The 27284-nt window shown below is 41.7% G+C and overlaps 1 protein-coding gene across 6 annotated transcripts in view; it reads left to right on the forward strand.

Moving 5' to 3' along the window:
* The window catches only part of LOC144784606 (ATP-binding cassette sub-family B member 5-like), a 1313284-nt gene that overhangs the window by 1245788 nt on the left and 40212 nt on the right, over window positions 1–27284 (forward strand). For all 6 annotated transcript variants that reach the window (XM_078663518.1, XM_078663516.1, XM_078663520.1 and 3 more), the window contains one exon: window positions 16084–16230. In XM_078663518.1, the coding sequence (XP_078519644.1) occupies window positions 16084–16230 (147 nt within the window). The remainder of the gene's footprint in view (window positions 1–16083; window positions 16231–27284) is intronic.

Raw genomic sequence — 27284 nt, forward strand, 5'->3', positions numbered from 1 at the left:
ACGTGCATTCTTAGTCTCATCAGATTGTAGAGAAAAGGAAGAGACGGGCGTGTTCAATAAAAAGGTGTTATTTATTGATCAGTCTCTTTTCTCGTACAAGAGAAATGGATCGATATTATTGCAATACTTATAGTTAAGTAAAGTGCATACATTAAAAGCAATAGTATAAAATAATACTGTAAAAACATTGATATGGTTTCTGAGCCATATGATGTTTAAAATGATTAAAATATATTACATACACATATACATTTGACTAAACGTACTCAACTGGTGTTTCTAAATACGCCTACCCCGTGTACCTGACCTAAGTCTAATGCGTGGGCGGGAATAGAAAGTTACAGTTTAAGTTAAGTTTGTTTTTGCCAAGTGAATAACTAAAGAATTCTCTGTGAGGGGTTATTCAGTTCTGTACCTGGAATTTAGGATGAATGAGGAATGGTATCTCTTTCTCTGCTCTCGATATTCCAAGCTGCCTGCGAGGGCTGCCCAGAAGCGCCGGTGCTGGGTCTCTCGGCTTGAGATAGCAGCGCGTCAGGAAGGCGGGGCTGCTGCCAGCGGGGTCTGCTCCTGCTCTCAGCTTCGGCAAGTGTGGCTGCTCCGTCTCGTCACCACGCGTGTGTTTGCATAGGGCAAGATCGGCAATATTTATACCTTAAAGGTGCCGAGATTGACGTAAGGATGGACATAGATACGTCAATAAAGATGTCATACGACTTGCTCGTTAGCACATTCTTTACTAAAGTTCTCTGTGAAATCAAAACAATGGCCGCACGGATTTTCCAGGTTGTCATAGGTTTGATTTGTTATGAGAACGTCGTATGCCTTATCAGGGGCTGGAGGAATGTCGCTTGTCTAATTAGATCTCAAGCGTTATGACCTAATCAGATAACACGTTCCTGTGCCGTAGTGTGACTGCGTCAGATAACGGTATCTGCATCATGGGGGCTGTTCTTGCCTCATGGGCTGACTGTTAGTTAACTTGATAGTTAGTTTAACCAGAATAGGGTCAGGAATAGGGGGATCGATTCAGAACCTATAGGAATACATGACACCCACTCCACGCTAACTATGGTCATATCTACTAATCTATGCATAGTATAACATAGTACAACATACTATAGAGTATAGTGTATACCTTACCACCCCAAAATACAAAATGCATTTTGAAATTTTCAAATATACTGAAAAACTGCAGTCATATATATTGTATGCACTTAAGCTATGAATTAACGCTAAAGTATGCACGCATTTGTATTCATTATTGCTTATTTGGTATATGAGAAATACACATGAAATGGCTCTTAATATGGCTATACAGAAAGGAAGTTCGAGACCATTTCATCACATAATAAAATATTTGTGAACATACCAGCGGGCAACTAAAGTTTATAAAGTATCTAAAAATAGAAATCTTAGTTCTCTAGGAATAGTTTCTTACTTTAAGCAGAAGATAAGTGTCCCGAAAATTTTGTGAAAAATAATTTGGGGCTACTAAAAAATTGTTGTCCGTGAACTGGTGGGAAGAATTGTTCATGTGACTTTATTTTTAAAGTTGAAGGCCGAATTCAGGGAACACCGTGTGCGAGCTTGCTCAAAAGTCTCTATTTCTGTTCTGGAGAGAACATCATATCATTTAGGCTTTCGAAAAAACTGTCAACAGCTTCATGGGAAAGTTCCACTAAGTCGGAAATAGGTGTAACCATGCATTCGTGCGCATGATTGTCTGCATTGACATTCTGATTCGCATTGCTGACAGAAGGTCGTACCTGTTCGATGCTGCTTTCATCTTGAACTTCACTACTCTTCAATCGTAGTGATGAAGATTCCAGGAATGCCGTCATCAGGATTGGCAGCCTTTGAGGGCAGCACAAAGCATGAACCTTGGTAGGAACCAACAATGTATCTGCATCCACCGGCGCATCCGATTGTAGCGTCAGACAGGTGTCTAACACGCATTCTTCTCCGCATAGCAGACACCTTAGTACAGGTAAAACACACCTTTGCCACATTGGTCGAAATGATAGAAACCAAGTCATATTCAGGTCTCTAAGCCGGGAGAGTCCCAGGATTTTTGATATCCGGTCCCGGTATCCAATGGCTAGGATCGTATCTTCCATTGTCGCGAGAGTTTGATCTGTGACATGGGTTGCCATAACGAAAAATAAGGACTAAGAATAGGATTCCTGCAATTAGTCCCAGGATCAGGGGAAGTCCGCCAAAAATCGAATGGACGAAATCTGGAAAAATACCCAGTATGGCTTTGAATGGTGTTAATGCCATCGAAAATACTGTCTTAAATACCTTTGAGACCCCAGTGGTATCAGAAATATTCAAGATTTCGCTCAGGATTTCCGCGAAATGTACGGGGGAATTAGTTGATAATAATGTATGTATCTCTGCAGTCGTCCTTGCGACTTGTAGATCATACGTTTCTTTTGATGACGTGAGCCTTGTAGGCGTCTGAAGAAGCACTGTTTTCATTCTGCTTAAAGTATCTATTCGAATAGAAGTAATTTTCAAATTGGGCCATGCCCTTGCCTCCCTGTCTGGAAAGGAGCTGGGGAACAAAGAACGTCCACAGCACTTGTCCTTCGCCGTCGTAGTGACTAGATAAGGAGTCCCGGGCATAAGACTACAACATCTGCGGTCTACAATAAGAATGTAACTCCCATTATAGAGTCTTTGAAAGAATGGTTCTATTTCAGTTGCAGGTGCGCCTTGCTGGTGACATGAAAGGTTGTATGAATTCCCTTCACAGGCTCCATGCAAACTAATTCCGTTACACAGAAGCGTGCCGCTTAGTGACATAGCACAATTGTTGCCACTAAGAAACACTTTCTGTCCTTTATTAATGACACATGCATGTGAATAGGGCAGGTTCCAAGTTGTTTTAAGGTACCCCTTTCCCAATTTCTCGTACATGCCAGCCTGTATATATTTTTGGCAGTATTGAAACCTGAAGGTTGAGATTGGAATATTTATGATTCCGTGTATTATCCATTCACTGACAGGTCGTTCTGACATTGTCATTGGTAATCTTTCTAGTTTTTCAATGCTCAAGATTGTATAATCAGCACCCTTTTGCGCCATACCGATTTGTCTATCAGTAAGGTTAAAGATTTGGAATAGTGACGTTGTGTTGATTAAACGCCAAGGCACATAGCCTGAACGCAGATTTTGTAACGTCCAGCCAAGCTGTACAATAGAACGCAATTGTGACTGACCATGTTGTAATAACAGTAAGTCTTGCGATAATATGTCGATTGCTGAAGACACAATGCTGTCCAATGAAAAAATTCTGGAGGACAGAGTCATTAACCCCTTGTCCACTACAGAAAGTGATTTTTCCAAATTAATACGGTCAATTTCCCGCATTCTCTCTACTGTCTCAATTTGAGTAACCTTCCAGGCCTCATTGTATGCTGCATATACAGAGGCTGTTATGAAACGCTTTTGACGCTGTTTGCGTGGTCCCATTATGAAATCACGCAAGTCAGCACCATCAGTAAGTAAAGTTAGGTGTTGCTTAATTTCAGGCAGTGTGGAGGTTTGTAGCCATTGAAGGCATAATTTGCCCACACTGTAGGTTGTTATTATCCCTGGGTGTTGTCTTTGGGGATATCTAGGGTCTGGCCTGGTCATTTTGAACCCCTGTGTTTTATTCAGGAATCTGTCTTGACAGTTATTTGTATCTGTGGGCCAGATCAACCATTGTTTCCAACAGGATGTGTTCTGTTTTGGTTTAATATATGGTTTACGTCTATCTCTTCATCTGTATCAGAGCTATTGCTAAACATTGTTGGCTTTGGAATAGACGGTTTATTTAAATCTTTGATTTTGGCTAAGCCAAGACAGGTGGTTTGTTGAAAAGTGTCATTTAAAAATATCATTTGTTCTGGGATCATGCAGGCTCTAAACAAAGCTTCTAAACCCTGTACTTGCCAATCTTTTGTACCCCAAACACTTTTCAAATCAACATTTTTGTCCCAATAATCAAATCCAAAAGTATTCATTTTTTCGAAGAATGAATCTGAATATATCAATTTTGTGTTGGTTATCATGGTTTTCATCCCTGTCTTGTTTGACATTTTAAAATAAAATGTTTCAGCATTACTTGTGTTAAAACCTGAAAAATATGAATATTTGTCATAAACGGTTCTTGAGCTCCCTTTTGGAGGTGTAGCACAATGTTCCCATTGATTATAATTTAAAACATTTCTAGGTTGTGCAGATGTATGCAAAAAATGATTACCATAGTGGTTATAGCAATACATACTATCATAATTTGTAGAACCTTGCAAATAATCATGTTTTGTAAATTTAGCAGACATTACTAGATCAGACATGTTATTAATGCTTTCGAAGTCCCAATCATCAGCAAATGAGTTTGGTTTTGCAAAGTCACTCAAGGAGATCTTGATTTGGTGTGGATATTTCAGGATCTCGACCGGACCATAAATTTCATAGTCAGTGTTGTCCCAGGCTACCCCACCAGGCATCGGATTGGCTGTGAAGTTGGCTGAAGAAAGTTCTCTTTTCTCGACGTGTGAAGATGTGTGTGGTTTGAGGACCAAGTTAATGTTCTGACTTGCTGTGTCCATTTTAGCATATTTTCCCTCAATGAAGCGTCCCAAAGTTAATACCATGATGAGCCAAAGTATGAGGATAAATGCACCAAAACCCACCCAAAATTCAATCCATGGAGAAATCAGATATGTTTCTTTCAGTTGTTTCAAAAGTTCCTTAGCTTTGTCTTTAAAGGATTTTGATGATGGCTGTGTCTTTGATTCACTGAAGCCTTCAGAGGAATCATCGAAGTTGATGAAGTACCCGGATGCAGTTCTGTCAATTGTTCCAATTGCTTCAGGATTTTTGTTTCTTGCATTTTCACTTGGTACTTCATTGTAGATTGGTGTGTCTCTGCTAAATGTTTTTATTTGGGTTTTCAGAGGTCTGAGTTCTATTGCTTTGTTGCATAGTCCTTGTTGTTCTTCTGTAGGCGTTTCGAATGTTATGTTATGTTATGTTATGTTACGTCTATTTATTGTGCGCACAGCGACTCCAGCCAAGGAGCGTCCCGGCGCAAAGACAAGGTAGCTCGTAACACAACGGGATGTAAAAAGAGGCAAATAACAGCTAAAACAGGAACAAGGACAAAAAACAACTAAAACAGGAAGGTTTTTATCGCCTTCCGGAAAGTCAGAAGGTCCTCCAGCAGGCGGATTTCAACAGGCAAGGAGTTCCATGCTGACGCAGCCAATACCCTAAACGAGCGGCCTCCCATGCGGCTAAGCCTGAATCTGGGAACCACCGCAAGGGCCAGACCTTGGGAGCGAAGGCAACGGGCAGGAACATAGAAAGACAGACAATTCGACAGGATTTCCGGGCCTGTACCTCTCAGGATTTTAAAAGCGAGGCACAGGACTTTGAAAAGAATACGCTTCCTAACCGGAAGCCAGTGTAGGGAGCGAAGGACACCTGTCACTGAGCAAAATCTTGGTAGGCCGACAATCGCCCTCGCCGCAGCATTCTGAACCCGTTGCAATCGGGTTAGTTCAGCCTGGTTGGCCCCAGCCAGGAGAGAGCTGGCATAATCCAGGCGAGAGATGATAGTGGCCTGGATCACCAGCTGCCTGGTCGGGGCGTCAAAGAACTTGAGAACAGGTCTCAAGCCCCTCAGAAGACCGAAACAGCAGGCCGCAGTTCTTTTCGTATGGCCTATGAAGGAGAGGCCCGCGTCCAGCCATATCCCCAGATTTTTCACTTCCGATACCGGGATCGGAGTGGGACCCAACTCTGGAGGCCACCAGCGGTCACCCCACAGCTCCACTCCCTTCCCGACGACCAGTACCTCTGTTTTAGTGGCGTTTAGCTGAAGGCAGTTGCCTGTCAGCCAACTAGCCACCGCCTTCAGTCCGGACTGAAACCTGGGGGCCTCAGTTTCCGCATCCCCGCTGAGCGTAACCGCCAGCTGAGTGTCGTCGGCATACGAGACCAGGGTGAGGCCCCACTGCCTGGCGACATCAGCCAGCGGTCTCACGTAAAGATTGAACAACGTGGGACTCAGCGAGGACCCTTGCGGAACCCCCATGGCCAGTGGATGGTAACTGGACTTGAAGGGAGGGATGGCAACACAGAAGGAGCGGTCGTCTAAGAAGGAGCGGAACCATTGCAATACCACACCGCCAATGCCAGTCTCCTCGAGCCGACGCAGGAGGATGCTGTGGTCTACCGTATCAAAGGCGGCGCTAAGATCTAACAGAATAAGCGCCGCCGTTTGACCAGCATCCAACCTTGCCCGGAGATGTTCCACCATCACAAGTAACGCAGTTTCCGTACTGTGCCCAGCACGGAATCCGTTTTGTGTGGGGTCGAGGGCATTGGTCCGAGTCAGATGCTCAGACAGGGCCAAATTGACGTGGGCTTCAGTGATCTTGGCTGGCCAGGGTAGCAGCGAGATGGGGCGATAGCTTTCAGGCTTCGAGGGGTCCAGGGTAGGCTTTTTAAGAATCGGGGACACCACGGCTTGTTTCCACTTAGATGGTACAATTCCAGATTCCAAGGAGAGATTGACAAGGGAGCATACAACTGTACGCCCCATAAAAGCTTGGTCTCGAAAGAGAGCAGGCCTTACTGGGTCAGATGGAGACCCAGATTTAACTTGCAACGCAAGTTTGTCAAAATCATCCAAGGCAAGGGGGGGGAAAGCAAGCAGTGTAGTCTGATGGTGAACCCGATTAATACTTTCCACAGTGGACCCTATGCTAGGGAATGTCCTGTAAATGGCTTGGACCTACCCCAAAAAATAGGAAGCAAGGGATTCACAATGGGAAAGGGAGCTTACGGTCATAGTGGTAGTCCGCTTCGCCATAACTTGTTTTACGGCCTTAAAAATAGCCTTCGACGGATTTGGGCTGTTCCGGAATTCGGTAGCATAGAAGGCCGCACGAGCCCGGCAGATAGCTCGATGGTAGAGCTTAACGGACCTGGTATATGCGGCTTTTAGATCAGCCGCATAGGTTTTCCTCCAGGCCCTCTCTGCTCGTCTACAGGCACCCTTTAGGGCCCGAAGTGCGCCATCGTACCAGGGACTGGACTCTCTAGAGTTGATTTTAGTTGATACAATAGGTATCAGAGAGTCCAAGGCCCTGGTGATCCAAGAACAGAAGAGGTCGTACCCCTTTTCCACATCCGTCAAAAGGTCCAGCGGCTCCTCTAATAGAAGACGATGGAAGTCTTCTAACCTAAGCTTTTTCCAAGCCCTCTTCTGAACCCATCTAGCCGAAGAGATGGAAGGAGTGGTGAGCCTCTTTGTTAGGACCTCTGTACTGGTAGCAAACCTTGGTGTTCTGCTACTTATTGGGAGTCCACTTGGCCTACTGTTTGTTATCGGCCACATGTTGTGGTTTTACCAGGTCGATGGATACAACTCGGTTCTCCTTTTTTCCAGCAAGTGGCGGTAGTACAACTGATCTTGTCCCGTTGACAGACAAGACAGGAACTGCTTTTCTGTAAGAAGGCCCAAATTCCTTCTTTACCGCGATCTTCTCCCTGACTAGATCCCCGACTTTTGGAATCCAGACAGGTCTTGCTGGGACAGGTGGTGATTCTTCAGTGGTTGTTGGCTGTTCTTTCAACTTTATGTTGCTCAGGTCTTTTCTTGTTTTGTTCAAGTCCTGCAAAATAGCCAAACGGTCTTTGACATCAAAGCTTTTTTCTTTAACCACTGAAGTCTGACTATCAAGGTCAGAGATTATCATTCTAGTTCCAAATAATAATTCGTACGGACTGAATCCCTTCAGAGAATTTCTTGGCAAGTTATTTAGACTACGTTGGACACTTATTAGATGTTTGACCCACCCAGCTCCCGAACCTAATATCCTTTCCATTATAGATTGCTTTCTGCCTTGGTTTTTTCTTTACACCATCCCGTACCCTCAGGAAGGAAGTGAGAAGATTCCCGCTGGGCTGTGCTCATTTGGCCATGTTTCCCCCCCGGCCGGAGGGCTAGAGTGAAGACAATGGTCAAACGTAGCATGCTCTTAGCGTATATGCCATTTAGACTCGCAAATCTTTGTATAACAGTCCGGACGTCAGCCGAGTGCTGAGGATCTACATTATAAGTGGAAACTAGCCTGTATATGTTAATCGCAAGCCATTCTTTTTACTGGTGATGTTATCTGCAGTCAGATTCCACCGTATTATATTTTTTCTCTCCCCACTGCGATTTCTGTTGCAGTTTGGGCAGTTTTTTACAAACATGGTATGATGTAGGCTCATGCCTGGCCACCAGTACCGTGATTGTAATTCTTCCAGAGAATCTTTCAGTTTGAGGTGTCCAAGACCCTCACCCATATGTGCGTCTGCGATTAACAAGTGTCTCCTGTCCATGTTTTGAATCACTCTATCCCCCACTCCAGGGATTCGAGCAAAAGGGACGGAGTTTGCATCGATTATGTATGTATAATTGAGTGGATAGTTGATCGGTAACGCTGAGCAGTCGCCTTTTGATGACGTTTTCACCGCCAGCAATGTTTCACCGTCAATGTATTTTAATGTACGCTTTTTTCAAAATACGGGAGCCGATTTAGTGGCTGCCGCTGCGGCTGTTTCAGCCAATGAATTCCCTACAACGTGAACGCCATCACGCTGATGACTCAGTGAGTGAGTCACGTGAGTCTTTGGTAGTTCTTTTTGTAAAAGAGCTATTTGTTCCCAGAGCAGTTTCTGCTTTATTGGTGCATCTGTGTCATCTTTGTAATCGTTTTGAATCCATGTCTGCAAATCGCTGTTATATGATTTGACGCAGTAATATGAATCTGACACTATAAGTGTCGGGAATTCGCGATCCGCATTATCTAGCGCCATTTTCAAAGCTATTATTTCAGTTTGTTGTTCTGAATTAGTTTCTACTGAGTGTGATTTTGTTAATAGAGGTTTTAATATACCTCCGCGCCACACTTCTTTTGTAATCTCACATGTGGGGTTGTATGCTTGTTCTCCCCACACGGAGGGTTGAGCATGTCCGTCTGTATAGATTACACAGGCGTAATGTCGTAGAGGCAGAATGTCGATTGGCAGAGGATACGTCTTTTCATACTCTAGATTTTTTAATTCTTCTAGTTCTTAAAATATTGTCAACCAGGCTATACTTGATAACTCATATCCTTCGTATAGGACTTTCAGATGGGCAATTCTGGATTTTTTAAAGTTGAATTTGTAACCCTCTGCTGCGAACCCAAGTATTATGGTGTTCACTCTTTTCAAGTGAGTCTCCAAGTCATCATCTGTTAAGTAAATGTCATCGACATAAGATAATGCTTCATCATCATATAGTTGTAGTAATTCTGTTACTCTCGCTGAGAATACCCCCGGGCTGTTCTTGTACCCCTGGGCTAACCGACAGAATTGCTTTTGAGTGCCATTTACTGAGAATGCAGTTAAATATCTGCTCTCTGGTGCTATATTTTGACAAAAGAATCCATTGGAGATGTTCAAGGTTGTTTTGTATTTTTTGCGCACTATGTTATTCATTAGTGCAGCACTGTGTGAGTTTTGCACTGCAAAAGTTTTGCAACATGTGTTAAGGTGTCGGTAATCCAAAACTAGACGATATGAATTGTCTGGTTTGGAGACCGGAAACAAAGGGTTGTTCATTTGTGAGGTGCAAGTTTCAATCACCCCCTGGTATTCTAGCTGATCTAGTATTTCATTTACCTGTTTTTTAGCTTCTTGCTTAATTGGGTACTGCCTTTGTGCAGTAGGTTGTGATTTTAACTGGATTTTGTGAGGAGGAGAATCCTCATCCCATCCTACATGATTTTTATATAAAGCAGGTGCTAAGGCCACTGCCCACTTTCTAGCAAGTGTATATTTTTTATGAATCGGGATTTGATTCGAGAAGGCAGGCATAATTATTTCTTCGCCATGAGGGCACTCCCTGACAAACTCTGGTGGCCAGTCTTTTTCAGCTAGGAGGATATCATAGCCCTTGGAGAGATTATCCCAAAATAGTCCCCTTATTTTCCTAGTCTTATCTCCCTCTATACGTAATGTTATCTCGTATATCTTGTGGGGCTTGCTAACTCTGGTGTCTGCAGTTTCCACTTGAAGGTATTCATTCGTGTCCACTGTCTCCAGATGATTCATAAGGACTTTGCGAGCTATGCTCACCTCTGCTGCGCTGTCTAGCATTGTCTGAGCCCACTCTCCGTTTTTCAGTTGTGTCCTCAGTATTCTCGGCATTGTTAACTACCTTGATACTGGCTACCTTCTTTTTTGGAAATTGTAATTTCTTTTTTAGCTGAGCAGGTTCCTTGTCTTTGGACTTGGCGTGCTCTTCTCTTTGTTCTGATCGTCCTCTTCTTTCCGATTTCTGCGAGGAATTCTGAAAAGATTGAGAGGGACGTGTATCAATGTCTTGATATCTATCAGGTTTTTTAATATTATCCCTATTTCTAAGGTTATATCTATTCCGAGAGGGGTCACTCTGCGGTGACCTCTGTCTTCGGTTTGGAGATTTTTCTCTTCGCCTAGGAGACCTTCCTCTGGACTGGAATTTCTTTTCTTTAGGATTGGATTGTTTATTTCCATCCCAGTTCTTTTTTGGTGAATAATTAAAAAATATTTTTTCTGGACTTTCAGTCAGTTGCGGTTTTACTGGTATTCCACCTAAACTATCTCTACCTAGTTCCTCATAGGATTTTTCTATGATTCTGGCAATTTCAGCTGGTTGGTCTGCTATATCTGTCTCTTTTAACCTCTGGCGGATCGCCACGTTTGCTGCTTCACCTTTTATATTGGCTAATAATATAGCCGAGACCTGCTTGAAGTCTTTCAGTAATTTCATACCAAGAGTTAAAGCAGGTTCTGGACCGTATTCATCTTGAATTTGTTTTAGCACATCTGGTATCACCGAAATGGATGGAACACCGTGCGTTTTTGTGTAGATGGAAGCAAAGACTGTACCCCAAGTGTCACAGTCCTCTATGTGTGGTGCGATTCCCATTGGGAGACATATAGTCAGAATCCTGTGTTTTTCTAGCGAGGTGGTGTCAGGAAACACCGCCTCTATTTGGGTGATTTTCTGTGCCAACCAGAATGGTATCTGTTCCCGTTTAGCCGGAACTTTACCTAGGCAGGATTGGATGTTCTGTGGTGTAATTTTATTTGTGTTCCCCTGGTGAGGGGTCAGCTGTGGAAGTTTAATCGCTGGCTGAATTGTTGAAGTCCGCATTACATACTGAACTAATTGTCTATGAATTTTTAGTAATTGTTTTAGCTGTATTAACAGCTCTCCTGTAGATATCCCTTCGATGTCTGGGTGTGGTGTGTATCCGGCTAAGACCGGCCACGTTGCTCCTGGTCTACCTAAAGGACCGAGCCTTGTAATGTGATTGTTATGTTTTAGGGCGCCATCAAATAAGAGCAAATGCTCTTGAAATTTGAGTGGTACTTCCACCTCCTCGAAAGGAGTGTACGTTTCAGGAGGTTCCTCTACTTTGTAATAGTGGAAGTACTTTGTTACAGCATTTGCTGCTGGAAAATGTATCCATGAATAGTATACCTCTGTCTGCCGATATTCATGTGCCTCAATTACGAATATGACTGTGCCACCTCTAGGTGTCAGTCCATTTTCTATAAGTTTTAGAGTTATAGATCTCCTTTTGATGACCGGGATGAGTATTATATCCCCGTCTGCAGCCTGCATGGTAGCATCAGCTGCTGCGAGTTCAGTTGCTAATCTAACTGCCTCTCTTTCTTCATCACTGTCTGTCATTTTACCGACAGGATGGTATTATGTTTGTTTGCAGATCAGGTTTCTTATGGAAACAGAGATTAGATGCACAATATTTTGGAACAGTGTATCCTTCAACGTTGACTATACCAAGAACCATACATAGGAGTTCCCTCCTGCGAGGTTTTGGAGGATATTACCTTTCACCCACTCCAGACGTCTTTGGAGTATTTGGGAAAAGGGGTCTGAGTGAGAAAGCACGACTGAGTTACTCTAAATGTCTTACGTTAGTTTTATCGCCCTTTCCAAACGCGTTGGGCGCCATGTAGTGTAGCTCCTATTTTCCCAATAGGCTCTGCGCATTGGAATAATACCTACAGCAGTAAAGGCCTAGGCCAGACGTTAACTAGGTCTACTACTGTCGATACTAGACTTAAGTTTTGGGTTTGCCAGCGTAGCTCAGAGTTCGCTCGAAACTTTCTCGAATGTTCAAGGAGGAATTAACTTCCCTGATTAGACAAGAAGGGATTTAGTTTCTGACAACCATAGAACATGACAACTTTGCTCTCCCCTAATCAAGAGTCAATCTCGAGAGTCGTGTGAGCACAAGGCAATTATTTTACTCAGTCAGTACGTGCATTCTTAGTCTCATCAGATTGTAGAGAAAAGGAAGAGACGGGCGTGTTCAATAAAAAGGTGTTATTTATTGATCAGTCTCTTTTCTCGTACAAGAGAAATGGATCGATATTATTGCAATACTTATAGTTAAGTAAAGTGCATACATTAAAAGCAATAGTATAAAATAATACTGTAAAAACATTGATATGGTTTCTGAGCCATATGATGTTTAAAATGATTAAAATATATTACATACACATATACATTTGACTAAACGTACTCAACTGGTGTTTCTAAATACGCCTACCCCGTGTACCTGACCTAAGTCTAATGCGTGGGCGGGAATAGAAAGTTACAGTTTAAGTTAAGTTTATTTTTGCCAAGTGAATAACTAAAGAATTCTCTGTGAGGGGTTATTCAGTTCTGTACCTGGAATTTAGGATGAATGAGGAATGGTATCTCTTTCTCTGCTCTCGATATTCCAAGCTGCCTGCGAGGGCTGCCCAGAAGCGCCGGTGCTGGGTCTCTCGGCTTGAGATAGCAGCGCGTCGCTCAGCGCGTCAGGAAGGCGGGGCTGCTGCCAGCGGGGTCTGCTCCTGCTCTCGGCTTCGGCAAGTGTGGCTGCTCCGTCTCGTCACCACGCGTGTGTTTGCATAGGGCAAGATTGGCAATATTTATACCTTAAAGGTGCCGAGATTGACGTAAGGATGGACATAGATACGTCAATAAAGATGTCATACGACTTGCTCGTTAGCACATTCTTTACTAAAGTTCTCTGTGAAATCAAAACAATGGCCGCACGGATTTTCCAGGTTGTCATAGGTTTGATTTGTTATGAGAACGTCGTATGCCTTATCAGGGGCTGGAGGAATGTCGCTTGTCTAATTAGATCTCAAGCGTTATGACCTAATCAGATAACACGTTCCTGTGCCGTAGTGTGACTGCGTCAGATAACGGTATCTGCATCATGGGGGCTGTTCTTGCCTCATGGGCTGACTGTTAGTTAACTTGATAGTTAGTTTAACCAGAATAGGGTCAGGAATAGGGGGATCGATTCAGAACCTATAGGAATACATGACAGAAGCGCCTCCTCTTCGCTTGGTGTCAGGGTGAAGTTTGCTCTGGGTGTGGCATAGACGGACGAGGACAGTCTCGGGGGTGTTTCTGCCCTGAGCGTGGGTAGGATGTTAAGGACAGGGGGATACTCTGGAGGACCTCGGATAATCGCAGTTTGGTTTCTTCTGTGCTGCAGTTCTGCAGAAATGTTGTATTTGCTGGGGTTGGTGCTGTGTAGGAGATATGTGTGAACTCACAGAGTGGGTGAGATGCCCAAGGGAGTACTTTTGTTTTTTGTCCATATCTGAGCGAGAAACGCGAGTTCTTGGGGAGTGCAGAGGGAGTGGAGAGTGGAGAGTGCAGAGGGAGTGGAGAGTGGAGAGTGCAGAGGGAGTGGAGAGTGGAGAGTGCAGAGGGAGTGGAGAGTGGAGAGTGCAGAGGGAGTGGAGAGTGGAGAGTGCAGAGGGAGTGGAGAGTGGAGAGTGCATAGGGAGTGCAGAGTGGAGAGTGCATAGGGAGCGCAGAGTGGGGAGTGCATAGTGAGCGCAGAGTGGAGAGTGCATAGGGAGTGCAGAGTGGAGAGTGCATAGGGAGTGGAGAGTGCATAGGGAGTGGAGAGTGCATAGGGAGTGGAGAGTGCATAGGGAGTGGAGAGTGCATAGGGAGTGGAGAGTGCATAGGGAGTGGAGAGTGCATAGGGAGGGCATAGGGAGGGCAGAGTGAGTAGGGAGTGCTAGAGAGTGCAGAGTGAGTAGGGAGTGCTAGGGAGTGCTAGAGAGTGCAGAGTGAGTAGGGAGTGCTAGGGAGTGCTAGAGAGTGCAGAGTGATTAGGGAGTTCTAGGGAGTGCTAGAGAGTGCAGAGTGATTGCAGAGATTAAGCTAATGGCAATGTAAATGACAATGCCATTTATTTATCTGTTTTCAAAACCAATACAAATGTTGTCATTTACAATGCCAATAACTCTAACTTTTCCAAAGGCGAAACCATTGCATTGTAAATGCTTGTTTGTAGAACCAGTCCAAAGAGAAGTAGTGTAATGAACAGGTCCGGACTCCACTGGTGATCGGAATGAATTCTTTATTAATTGATCCAGACAGTAAAAAATCCAAATACACATATAATTTTCTTTTAGCCAACGTGTTTCGTCTCGTAACCGAGACTTCTTCAGGGCTCAATAGGCGGTCAGCGTTAATTCATATACGAAAAAGTTACTCATGTTAGGTAACATCAAATTAAAATTCCTTGAATTCTGTCATATTTAGACTGTAGCTTGTTTAGGCGTTACATGGCATGGTGGTCAGAGACAGGAAACAGCGCCCGCGGTCAGGTGGTAACTGTCTCTGGCCTGAAGAAGTCTCGGTTACGAGACGAAACGTGTTGGCTAAAAGAAATATATATGTGTATTTGGATTTTTTACTGTCTGGATCAATTAATAAAGAATTCATTCCGATCACCAGTGGAGTCCGGACCTGTTCATTGCACTACTTCTCTTTGGACTGGTTATACAAAAAAGGACTTATATGATATTTTTTTGATGGGTGCTGATTCCGAAAAAAAACATTTTCTGTATTTTGGGCATTTGCTCAATAGGGAGTAAAACGTGTTGTACTCCTTGGTTTCTTATGCACCATAATAACAACAGTACAATCTGGTGGTCTAAGAGAGCTACAGAAAAGTAAAGAAAAAACAACTGTGATACCTTTTTAACAGGTCACAACCAATTTTGAAGAGACCATAAGAGAGCTATCCCTACGCAGGGAAGATAGAGATAGGAATTCCATCAACTCCCCTTCGTGGCCAGTGTCATTAGTTGGAATTCCAGCTTCCCTGTCACAGTACCCCATCCACACGAGGGGTGACACTGTGACCTAGGAGCAAGAGATGGATAACCAGAATCAAGACCAGGGTTCAATGACCAATCATATCTAGTCCAAAAAAACACAGGACAAATTAAATGCAGTGCAAAACTAGTGAGGGATTTAAAAAGGACATGGCAGCAAACCAAACAATGTTATTAATGTTTGCTTCCAGACCTATTAAAAGGAATGCAGGTACGGCTCCTAACAAATGTGCCGTAAATCTTAGGTCGACTAGTTTCTGCCTGTATCGGCCACTTGCCCTGGCTTTCTTCAGGACCTTATGTAATACAAGCTACTGCAATAGGTGAAGTTAATAAACAAAAAAGTGACTTAAAAGTGAATTAAACCTCAGTCACAGTGAGCCCACTTGTGACTATATGAAATACCTCTCTACAGGATGGATGAAGTTCCCACCTGGTCTCTTCAAAATTGGTTGTGACTCGTTAAGAAGGTATTACAGTTGTTTTTTCTTTCCTTTTCTATAGCTCTCTTAGACCACCAGATTGTACTGTTGTTATTAGTTGTGGGATTCGGGGATTAAATCTGGTGTAGGTCTTTAAATATTTCCCTATGCTCCCTGCTTCTTCTTGAAGCTTTTTGTTGTAGTATGTTTTCTTATGCACCATCACAAGATTAGTTAGCCACTTACACTAACAGGTGCAGGTTTTCTGCCTTCTTGTGCTAGTTTACCTTCAGATAAGTGCAGGATTTATTTGCAGTTATATTTATTTTCTATGTTATTCATTTTCAATAACAAGCATCAATTTTATACATAATTTCCTCATATAGTGTGTATTTCTTGTCAACAGAAATATGATACGTGTGTTGGTGGGAGAGGAACTCAGCTCTCTGGAGGCCAGAAACAGAGAATAGCAATTGCAAGAGCTCTGGTCCGTGAACCCAAACTGCTGCTTTTAGATGAGGCCACGTCTGCACTGGACAATGAAAGTGAAAAGGTAAGTCTTCATTTTCAATACTGTGAGATGCAGGCCGCACAAAAAATTAATATCCCTCTTGGGGATGTACCTTGTACCTTTAAGACTGTGCCTTTTGCGGGAAGTTGTTAGCATCCGAAAATCACTTGCGGGTGAAACAACAAGAATTCTTGCTTCCATTGGCAAAACACTCAAAGCTATTTTTAATATGGTTTTGGTCTGCTTAAACTTGAGGCGATGGCATAGATTTGTATGAATTAGTGGCTATTCCTTTTATGCCTAACTCCATAAAAGCAAGACATTAATGGAGAAATGGTGCTGTATTAAGAAAAACAAATCGCCTTTGATTTATAAAGCATGGCAAGTTTAGGAAATTGGGTATTCTATTCATAGATCATATTAGTTCTAGACCTCAATAGACTACAAATAGCGAGACATTCTGCTGTAATAATATATGAGGGTTTCAATTGATCCTTCTCCAGCGCCTCCATTATGATTTTTCCTTATCCTTTCCTGAACTAAAGAAAGCCATTTCTCTGTCCTAGCCTATGAGCACTAGTCATGTTGCACTAACATGTGCACATGCACGCCGTAGGAATACAGCTCTTGAGACGTGGAACCGAATATTTAAGCACCAGTCAAAAATCAATGTTAATTGTGCAAAATCACAATGTCCTGCTAGGCATGGTGTTCTGGAGCGTCCAAATGATCCTGCAGTGCCTTCTAAATGTAGCTGCTGAAAGAGCTGTTAGACCTTCAATATTAAGAGGGAGCAGAGTAATGAACCAAAATACCGTTTCAAACATAGCGATTTACACAAATAATGGGTCAAAAATAGTGTGATGTCAAGAATATCATGGAACAAAATATTGAAAGTAAAATTATCGTTTTTAAAGTATCTTTAAAATATATTTGTGCATAAAACCATTTTTAAATAATTTTGTTGAGTTTTAATATTATTTTTCTATTATAGGTTGTTATGATTTTAATCTTACGTATTTGTAAATAATTATACTCTAGTATTCTATTGATTTAGTTATACTTTTAAAGCTTTTTAAATTTTTTTTCCATATATGGGTTTGTAGGGGAATAAGATGGGAAGCTTTTTACTTATTTTTTTGTAATTGACAGTAAACCTTTTTTATAGTTTTTAACTAGTTGATTATATAAAATATTTGTTTAAATAATGTAATAGTTTAAGAAGATTGTAATATTTTTTTTTAATTGTTGATCGGTTTATTACTTAGTTTGTTATGTAAATTATCTAATTGTTTTTAATAACTTGTATATTTAATTATATTTTGTCTATGTATTTTACCTAATGATTAATGTTATCGTTTAAAGAAAAACAGTGTATTGTTAATTCCTCAGTATTATTTTAATTTGTTTTTGTAGGTGTCTGAATTTCTGGTTAGTAGGGTGGGGAGTGTTATTAATCTGTTTTTAAGGTTTTTAATTGAATTTAATTGTATTTGCTATTTTTCAGTTTTTACTTTTCAGTTATTTTTATGAATGATATCATGCTGAAATTATAATGTATGAAATTATGAAAATATATTTTATGTTTCTTTATTTCATATGCATGAATTTTATTTATTTGTTGCTTAATGTAGGAGAAGGGAAAGGAAATCTGACTGCTTCAGAGTCCTACACTTTGACTACTGTTGCTCAGGTTGGAGTTGAAAGGGTAATTCTGACCTTTCCAAAATCCAAATTCTGAAATCTGTAAACTTCAACTCTTTCCATACAGTTGTTCATGTTGATGAGGGGATAGTAAATGTGACTCCTAAAAGTCTGACACTTTAAAGTGTACTTTAAAGTGGGAATGGTAAATCTGACTCTTCCAAAGTCGAATACTTTCCCTATCTTTGCTTTGGTTGGATTGGGAATTGGAAATCTGACTCCTCCAGAGTCCAATGCATGTCCTACGGTTTCTTACATTTGATTGAGAAGAGTAAATCTGACCCCTCCAAAGTCTAATACTTTTTTACTGCTGGTCAGGTTGGAGTCTGACATTGCCCCCCCCCCCCCAGTTGTAATTTTTAAATGTGATTCTTTACAAAAAAAAATATATATATATATATTCACTGAAAAAACCATAGGTTATAGACCATATATAGTTAGGAATTAGCATTTACAAAACCTTATTTTTCTCACACAAAACCATTGAAATTCCATATATAGTTAGTTGCACTAACTATATATCGCGCACCCGCAATCCACTGCTGATGATGTCACATATTACATCATTCATGACATGGTCAGTGACATCACTGATGACATCACTGATGACATCTCAAATGACATCACTGATGACATCACTGATGACATCTCATTTGACATCAATGACCACATCACTGATGATATCATTCATGTGACAATACAATGTATCTCCTCACACTTTAATATAACCTCTGTTACACCCAGTGTTAAATACAGAGTATAATTTTTGAAACCATTGACACACCAATACTAGTTACTACATACACTGATTCCTACGTCTACACACACATTCACTCATTCACCCATACAATCATTCATACATACAATCACTCATCTTTACAACACTATCATATGCACTCATACACCTATACATACACTCACACTCTGCCACTCATCCATGGAGTTACTCACACACCTAGTCAGTCCTGTAAAGAATCAATCACACTTCCATTTTCTATTTTTTCCATTTTCCATTTAAACATAGAGTACCTTACATTTTCAAACATATACTAACACATACTTACTCTCTTATACAATCATTGATACAAGTACACATTGATCTGCACAGAGTCACATATCTCCCAGCCAGCCACTCACACACTCAGTCTCCCATACAAATACTTGGACAATCAATCAATAACCCATATAGTTACTCATATAGCTACTGATCAACACATGCAGCAGTTTACAGAACAACAGACATAATGATGCACAAATTAAGACAGTTTAGTCACTAACCCATGCACTCAGTGAGACACATTTAATCACTCACTCATACAGTCAGTCACGCACCTACTAAATCCTTCATCCAGACACTTATACATTTACTCATTCTTCAATATGTGAAACATATTTAAACTTTACAGAAACACACAGTCAATGGATGATGTCATCAGTGATGTCATCAGTGATGTCATTTGAGATGTCATCAGTGATGTCATCAGTGATGTCACTGACCATGTCATGAATGATGTAATATGTGACATCATCAGCAGTGGATTGCGGGTGCGCGATATATAGTTAGTGCAACTAACTATATATGGAATTTCAATGGTTTTGTGTGAGTAAAATAAGGTTTTGTAAATGCTAATTCCTAACTATATATGGTCTATAACCTATGGTTTTTTCAGTGAATTTTCAAGGTTTTGTAAATGCTAATTCCTAACTATTTATGGTCTATAACCTATGGTTTTTTCAGTGAATTTCATTGGTTTTTTAACAGCTAATATCTGTAGCTGTAAAATGTATTCTTCTTTAAATCCAAAAATATATTTTATATGTTTATGAATAATTTTTTTTTAAATATTTTTTTTTCTTCGTTCCCGCTTCGCGAATCGAAGCTTCCCGTTAGCTGACCTTGATGCCGCGAAATAGACCGCGAGCCGGTAAACGTTTCTTTACCGCAACTGCCGCGTTAGAAAACAACATCGTGACGCCTCCCGTCCGCATGACGTTTCACGTTGTCGCGTGATACGTCATATGACGTGCTACGTTAGCGAACTGGTACGCGAAGCGAGTCGCAAAGCGCAGGTTTCTGGAAGCAAACCGGGAGGCCCTGCAAAGCGCTTAACGTAAACACAGCAGGTCATGTGACTTGGTAATAACACTTTTCATTGGTTCATTTCACTTTTGGTTTCCTAATGATGTAAGACTAGGTCATATAATCTAAAATGAACACTTTTCATTGGTTGAGAACTCTTGTTTTTCCCAAATGATGAAAATCCCTCCTTCTTTCCTCACTCTGACTTTCATCATTGTGAGAGAAAGACCCTTTGTTACCAGTGAGCAATGGCTTCTTTAGTAGCTTCAGCTGGTGCTTCCCCACCACCTCCACCACATCCAAGGAAGAGTGGACCACCTGCTCAAGTTATAATTCAACAAGAAGAGGAAGAAGAGGAACAGGACGACGAGCACGAAGAGAGGCAGTTTTTGCCTGAGGAGCCCAGGACGTCTCACCGGAAAGAAAACTTCATTTGGCAATTTTTTAAAATTCCCAAAGGTCAGAAAAAAGTAAATGCAAGATACGTAACTTGCCTTATATGTCAAGATAGACTGTCCAGAGGGACCGAGAAAAAATACAGTTTCGGAAACTACACAATGCATCGCCATATGACTAGGTGGCATCCTAACAACTACAGTGCTGCACAGTTTCGGAACGACCTAGATAATCTCCCTATTATGGCCAGAAGATCTGTTGTACCGGAAGTAACGGGACCAGAGGGCAGGGAGATGGTGCCAAATATACAAATGAGATTTGGTGAAGTAAAACACGTCTGCGTACATTGCAATGGATTCATTTGCTACAGAGAAAGTAGCATCACTCTGATCAACAGAGCTATTGACTATCATATGCAAGTTTGTACGAAACGCCCAAAATAATAAATACTTTTTTTTTGTTTTGTTGCTCCTGTTGAGCCCTTTACAATGAATCGTTTTCATTGCCCCCTCCAAGAAAAACCCCAAAAAATATTAAACTGTTCAGAAAAATTCAAAAAAAGTAAAAAAATGTTCAGAAAAATAATAAAAAAAATATAAAACAACAAGAACAATAAAAAAAAGTTCTTTTCAGAACTACCTCCCCGTTATTAAAAAATTGGTACAATATTTGGAACTGTGCCAACCTCTATTTCTCGTAGTTCGCTTCCCAGTTCGCTCGCCGGTACGCGAACCGGAAGTGAACCAAAATTTTTTTTTTTTAAAAAGAACAGTAAGTATAAGGGAAGGAAACAGACACTTATGTTAAAAGAAAGACAGCTATAAGGGAGTAAACTAGAGATACTATTACCCGTAATCCACTGCTGATGATGTCACATATTACATCATTCATGACATGCTCAGTGACATCATCAGCAGAGGATTGCGGGTTTTTTGGCAACGTGCCTTATCCACGGTTTAATAACGCTGCCTTTTGCTTTATATAAGTTTTCAAATTGTATGAAATATATACCAATAGGTCGTTATGCACCTTTAGGTAGTGCTTTTCTTCATGAGGTCTGGTCGCTTCCATACACATACAGATGTTTCAAAGATGATCAAGAAGTTTATCTGAATGGAGAGGAATGCACTGAGACGCCACATCATTCACTAATGTGTAGGCACATACAGTTACACGGTTCATGCAACAAACACCGACCAAATATGGCTTGCGTGTTGCAAGGCACGCCAGTTCCTGCTATCATCCCCACGTTCAAGTTGTTGGAAAATGGTAGTTATTTGATGCTCAATAATGAAGATTGTTCTGGGTTAATTAAAAGTATTCCTTTTATCGTAACAGTAAGTGAACGGGTTATTTGCTGCAGAAATTTTCTATTTCCTCCCACACATGAACATAGGGAGTTTTCAATCTCGCCACAAATACCAACCTTGGGAGCAGATTTCAACGGCATAGCAAGAATAAGAGCTCTTTTGTCTCAGAGAGAGGTGGCCTTGAGTTCGGCCCGTGAAACTTTCGTGCTTCACATAGCGAACACCCGTACAGAGGTGCAGACCCTTTTCAATACAGATTTGCCTTTCCATTTCAGCAAGATGGTTCGGACTATCTTTAACGCGTCCTCCACAAAGGCCCTGGCGCACTTTTTTAAAGTTGTTACCAGTGGTCTCGTGACTTCATTTGAGAAAATCTTTGGAGTCATCCCTGCTTTCTTTCATTCTATTTTCTCCACTGTGCTTCGTGGATTGCCATTTTTACTTGCATTACCAGCGGACGCTCTTGTGCTTTTTTACATTTTTAAATATGGATGTCCCTCCTGTGCAAGCTCCCGCCCTGCAGCTGCTGACACTGTTCCGCAATCGCATGCTAGAATATTATGGCACAATGCCGTTGGCGATATTAAGCACGGCATATGGATTATCTTTTCGATTCTCCTACTTCACCTGTGTCCAGCCTGTATTTCACTGCCTGACCTGTGATTTCGATTGGGCCATTGATTTGTGTCTCTGCGGACCGGTTTCTCCTGACGTCGACTTTAATCAGCTGATGACTCCTATCATTACTCACGAGTTGGTTTGTCCTGGCGAAAGGATTATGGCTGTGGCATTGATGCATGGACTAATTGGTCCCTGGAATTTACTGGCGGCAACACAGTCTTTCTTGGAACAGAGCTTTCTTGAAAACCCACCGAGCTGTCCTCTGATGGTGATAGAGGATCCGGTGCTGGGAGAGCACGTATGTTCCTTTCCGCTTTTAAATTGGATGGCTGAACTCTTTTCGGATGAAGACGGTGACTTCCTATTGGAGGCTGTTGCAGCTTATTTTGCATACACAGTTATGTCATAGACCTTTTTCATGTTTGATATGCTGAGTACTAGCATTTCATTGACAATTCATTGACTTATTTGTCAAGTTTTTATTATTTACCTAGCCTATTGGCTTAAGACTCGATAAAGTACTTGGCTGTTTTATTTTTCTTTAGCATGAAATTTTCCTAGTTTTTAATGCTTTACCTTGCGGACCGTCCACATATAAACTTGCAATCTGCTCTCATGAGATGGCACTTCTATTATCTTATTCAGTTCGTTTCCGGATCATGGGGAGGTGTCATCTAGGTCCTGGATATCTTTACACCGTGTTAAGTTAGCATGGGCTCATTACCGGTTTAAACGCCATTTTTCCTTTTTTGCAACTTCTGCACACGACACTTAGTTGTTGCTTTAGCTTTCAACCTAGTAGTTCATCGTGGTTTACATGAGAATAATATGTTATTGCTCTACTATCTGCTTTGCTTATTAAACTATATCTGTACAGCGAGTGCTGAAGTTTCAAGAACAACACGATACAGAATTGTTATGAGGTCTGATCTCCACGACTTCATACTCATAACATAAGTGCAACTTCTGCCAATTCTGGGCATGAGGCGGGTTTTATATTGCTTTGCCGAACACACATACACAACAGTTGATGCGGTTCACATGAAGAGAGAGCTGGTGTATGCTGATGTGATTCCTTCAAATCTAAGACACTAAAGTATGGGCACGCCCTAAACCAACACAAAGAGACCTTCTTAGCAAATAATATAATATGTGTATTAGGGAGGGTGAGATATAAGCAGCCGCGGGCCGTGGAGGGAGTTACGGTGGGGCAGGGAGGCGAGGAGGGGGAGGAGCAGGGTGGAGCCCTCTCCACCCTGCCCCTCCCCCTCCCCGCCTCCCTGCCCCACCGTAACTCCCTCCACGGCCCGCGGCTGCTTATAAGTGTTGCTAACTCTTATTCATTTACAGCATGTTAACATACTGTCACCATTCGCTTTTTATGTACTAGTAACTATGCTGGTAATTTTGCTACTGATAATATGTGTACTTGTATTATCTAAGATACTACGCCTGAGAAGACGGCATTAGTAAATAAACATTTCAAATACACATGTGTTCTTCTTAACTCCATGTTCTGGTTTCTAAGAAATATATAACGACCGACTGTTCATGAGTTCCACGTATCCTGAGGTACTATAAGTTCATATTCTGGATTGTCTAAACATTGAGAGTTTGTTATATCCAATGTGACACTGTACCTAGCTTGCTAAGGGGTTTTTGATTACTAAGGTGAGTTTTTGGACACCCTAATTCGCCGAGGTTCCAATCCTCTGTCCACAGTTCTGTGTGAGAACAGAAACCCTGCGACAGGGGCACCCCCGACCCTTGCTGGAGCTTCATCACACTTGCGATACAACTCCAGCAATGCGCCACCTTTACGGCACAGATACATCACGCATCTGTGCTGTTTTTGCCCCATGATGCGCCGCATTGTAAATGCAGCACACCATAGGTGACGGAACAGCGGCACAGAATGACTAACACATCCCTGGTGATGCGCCAGTCATCATAAATCTATCCCTATGCTTCTTATCTTGTTAGAGATGAACCGCCATATGTATCATCAAAGTTTTTTGCATTTCCTAAATAGCGAACTTTAAGGAATAAATAGCGATTCTTTACCATTCCTAGTTTGCGATTAGCTATTTGCTAATTACAAATTACCCATTCATTTCCTTCATTTCCATAGGGCGGTTGGACTCACTTTTAGCTCGAACGGCTGAATGGATTTGCACGAAACTTGGCAAAATTGTAGGGACTGGTAGCCCGATGTGCCTTTGCTATGTCTCAAGATATATGCTCCAGTGGTTTTTACGAAAATGAACTTTGAAAAATATATATTGGGCTACATTGGCCTATATATATGTTGGAGCCCAAATGTAGCCCAATGTAGCCCAATGAAGCCCAATGAAGCCCAATGTAGCCCAATGTAGCCCAAAGATGGCCGCCAGAGACAAAAAAAACAAATGTAGCCCAAATATCAGGCAGATGTAGCCCAACTATAGCCCAGTGACAGAATGACCAATCAGCTTCGCAAACCTCCGTTACGCGAAGCGGAGCGCTGTTACAGATATATATCTTTTTTTGAACGTTAATTTCTCAAAATCCACTGGAGCACATATATTGAGACCTAGCAAAGGCACATCGGGCTACCAGTCCCTAATATTTTACCAAGTTTCGTGCAAATCCATTCAGCCGTTCGATTATTATTATTATTATTTTTTTTGCCCCGCGGGGCCCTTTTAAAACCTCCACATCAAACCTAGGGGGTCAGCGAGGATCTACTATTCCCCCTTATGGTCATTTGTCCCTTCGCTTTGGCCTCCTCTTGTCTCTCGATCCTACCGAGAGACAAGATGGCGGCCGCTACGGACTGTTTGGAATGTTGACAGACGCCGGAGAACCAATCATCTTCGCTTCACAAAGCTCCGTTGCGCGAAAAGTACGCGTCCTGGAGCGCTGCCCGGTCCGCTGTTACAGATATATATCTTTTTTTAAACGTTAATTTCTCAAAATCCACTGTAGCACATATATTGAGACCTACAAAAGGCACATCGGGCTACCAGTCCCTACAATTTTGCCAAGTTTCGTGCAAATCCATTCAGCCGTTCGGGCTAAAAGTGAGGCCAACCGCCCTATGGAAAACTCAATGTTAAAAACACGTTTTGGGACCCCCCTTTTTTCTCGGCCCCCCCTTGACGAACCCCCCAAATTTTCAAGGGCTGCTCAGAAACAAAATGTGCCATTTTCCTGAAAATTTCAGCCAATTCTGTCCACAAACGCCAAAGTTATTAGACATAGAATTTTCAAAAATATATATATATATATATATATTCCAGCTCACAAACCGTTTCCTTCAAGAAACGAAAAAGCGCACTCCAGGGGTAAAGCAGCAAAGTTTATTCAGCCCACAAACACTCGTGCAACAGACGCGTTTCGGACGCCAAGTCCTTCGTCAGTGTTTACACAGTTAACAATCTTGCGGCAACATATAACAATTACCAACAAGCTAGAAAACGGACATCACCCATATAGTGCTAGCGCGGTGGCCATTTTAAAGTGGTTAAATACCCAATTTTTATAAACAGCAAACCAGTATTGCTCAACAGGGGAACTTCAATTCTCCCTATTCTTCTAATATTGCCGTGTATCGGCAATTCACCGCATTACTAACCTTTTTACTCAAGGGTTCCGTTTACAATAAAACAAGAGCAAGGCCTAATATTTTTTTCTCATGCATCAGATAAAATCTAGAAACAATCACATCCGTGATTTCAATTATTGTTCTTGATCATGCATGCTTGTGTCTTTCGCTTGCCTCCAATAAGGACTGTTATTAAATACATATACAAAATTGAGCCGTGTATCGGCATATCACCACATCTTGCCAGTGTAGGATTTCTAACGTCATTTTTTGCTATCATTTCTTGCAAAGTTATAATCATCATCTCAGAATCATGATCAGAGAAGCTCAGGGATTACGAATTAAATACAGATATATCACATAGTAAGCTGTTTCAGAGCAGAAACCGCATCAGCATCACAAAAATTCTGTACACATTATTTACAACGACCACTTCACATTTATCAGTTTGTGCAAAATATTTCATTTTCCATGCTAGGTGTCTCATTTTCCCAAATGAACCATAAGTTCCTCCCCGCTGTTGAGACCCATCGGTTGTTTGGTCTGCATGTCAACAATGTATCGCGACTCCAGTCTTCTAAGACTCAGTAATCTGTCCCCTCCTCTAGGATGCAAAGGGATGTGGTCCAAACCAAAGTACTGCAATAGCTCTCTATTGCTTTGATGTGCCAGTGCAAAGTGTCGAGCCACGGGATATGCCATATCTTTGTTCACTATAGCTCGTTGGTGTTCAAGGATCCGCATTTTGACATTTTTTATAGTACTCCCAATGTATTGGAGTCCACAGGGACAGGTAAGACAATAAACAACATAGGGGGTAGTACATGTAATGAATTGTCTGATGTTTTTAACTTTGGACACCCCTGGTATTTTATAAAATAGTACTCGTTTGCTATTCTCACATGCACGGCACTTCCCACACGGGAAGAAACCTTTCATGTCTTTGAGGGTTGCACTCACTTTTGGTTTAACAGGTGTGAGATGGCTGTTAACTATTGTATCTTTAATAGATCTAAGTTTCCTGAATGTCACAAGAGGTTTCATAGGGACATCCTTTCCTATTACTGGGTCCGTATGCAGAATGTGCCAATTTTTTGTCATTATCCTCCTAAGGACATTAGCCTGATCAGAAAAGGTGGTGATCATACGAAACGTATTTTTCATGTTTGACAGGGAGTCTTGCTCTTTCTTATTCTCAAAAAGATGTTTTCTTGGAATCTTGGCTACCTTTTTATAGATCTTATCTAGGTCTGTGTGGTCGTAGCCCCTTACGGCAAACCTTGCAACACATTCCTGGGCTTCTTTTCTGAAATCACTGTCCTGTGTACAATTTCGCCTCAACCTTAGTAACTCCCCATAGGGGATACTTCGAATGAGACTAGGGGGATGGCTGCTTGAG

The sequence above is a fragment of the Lissotriton helveticus genome, chromosome 10 (assembly GCF_964261635.1).
Source record: "Lissotriton helveticus chromosome 10, aLisHel1.1, whole genome shotgun sequence".
Lineage (NCBI taxonomy): Eukaryota > Metazoa > Chordata > Amphibia > Caudata > Salamandridae > Lissotriton > Lissotriton helveticus.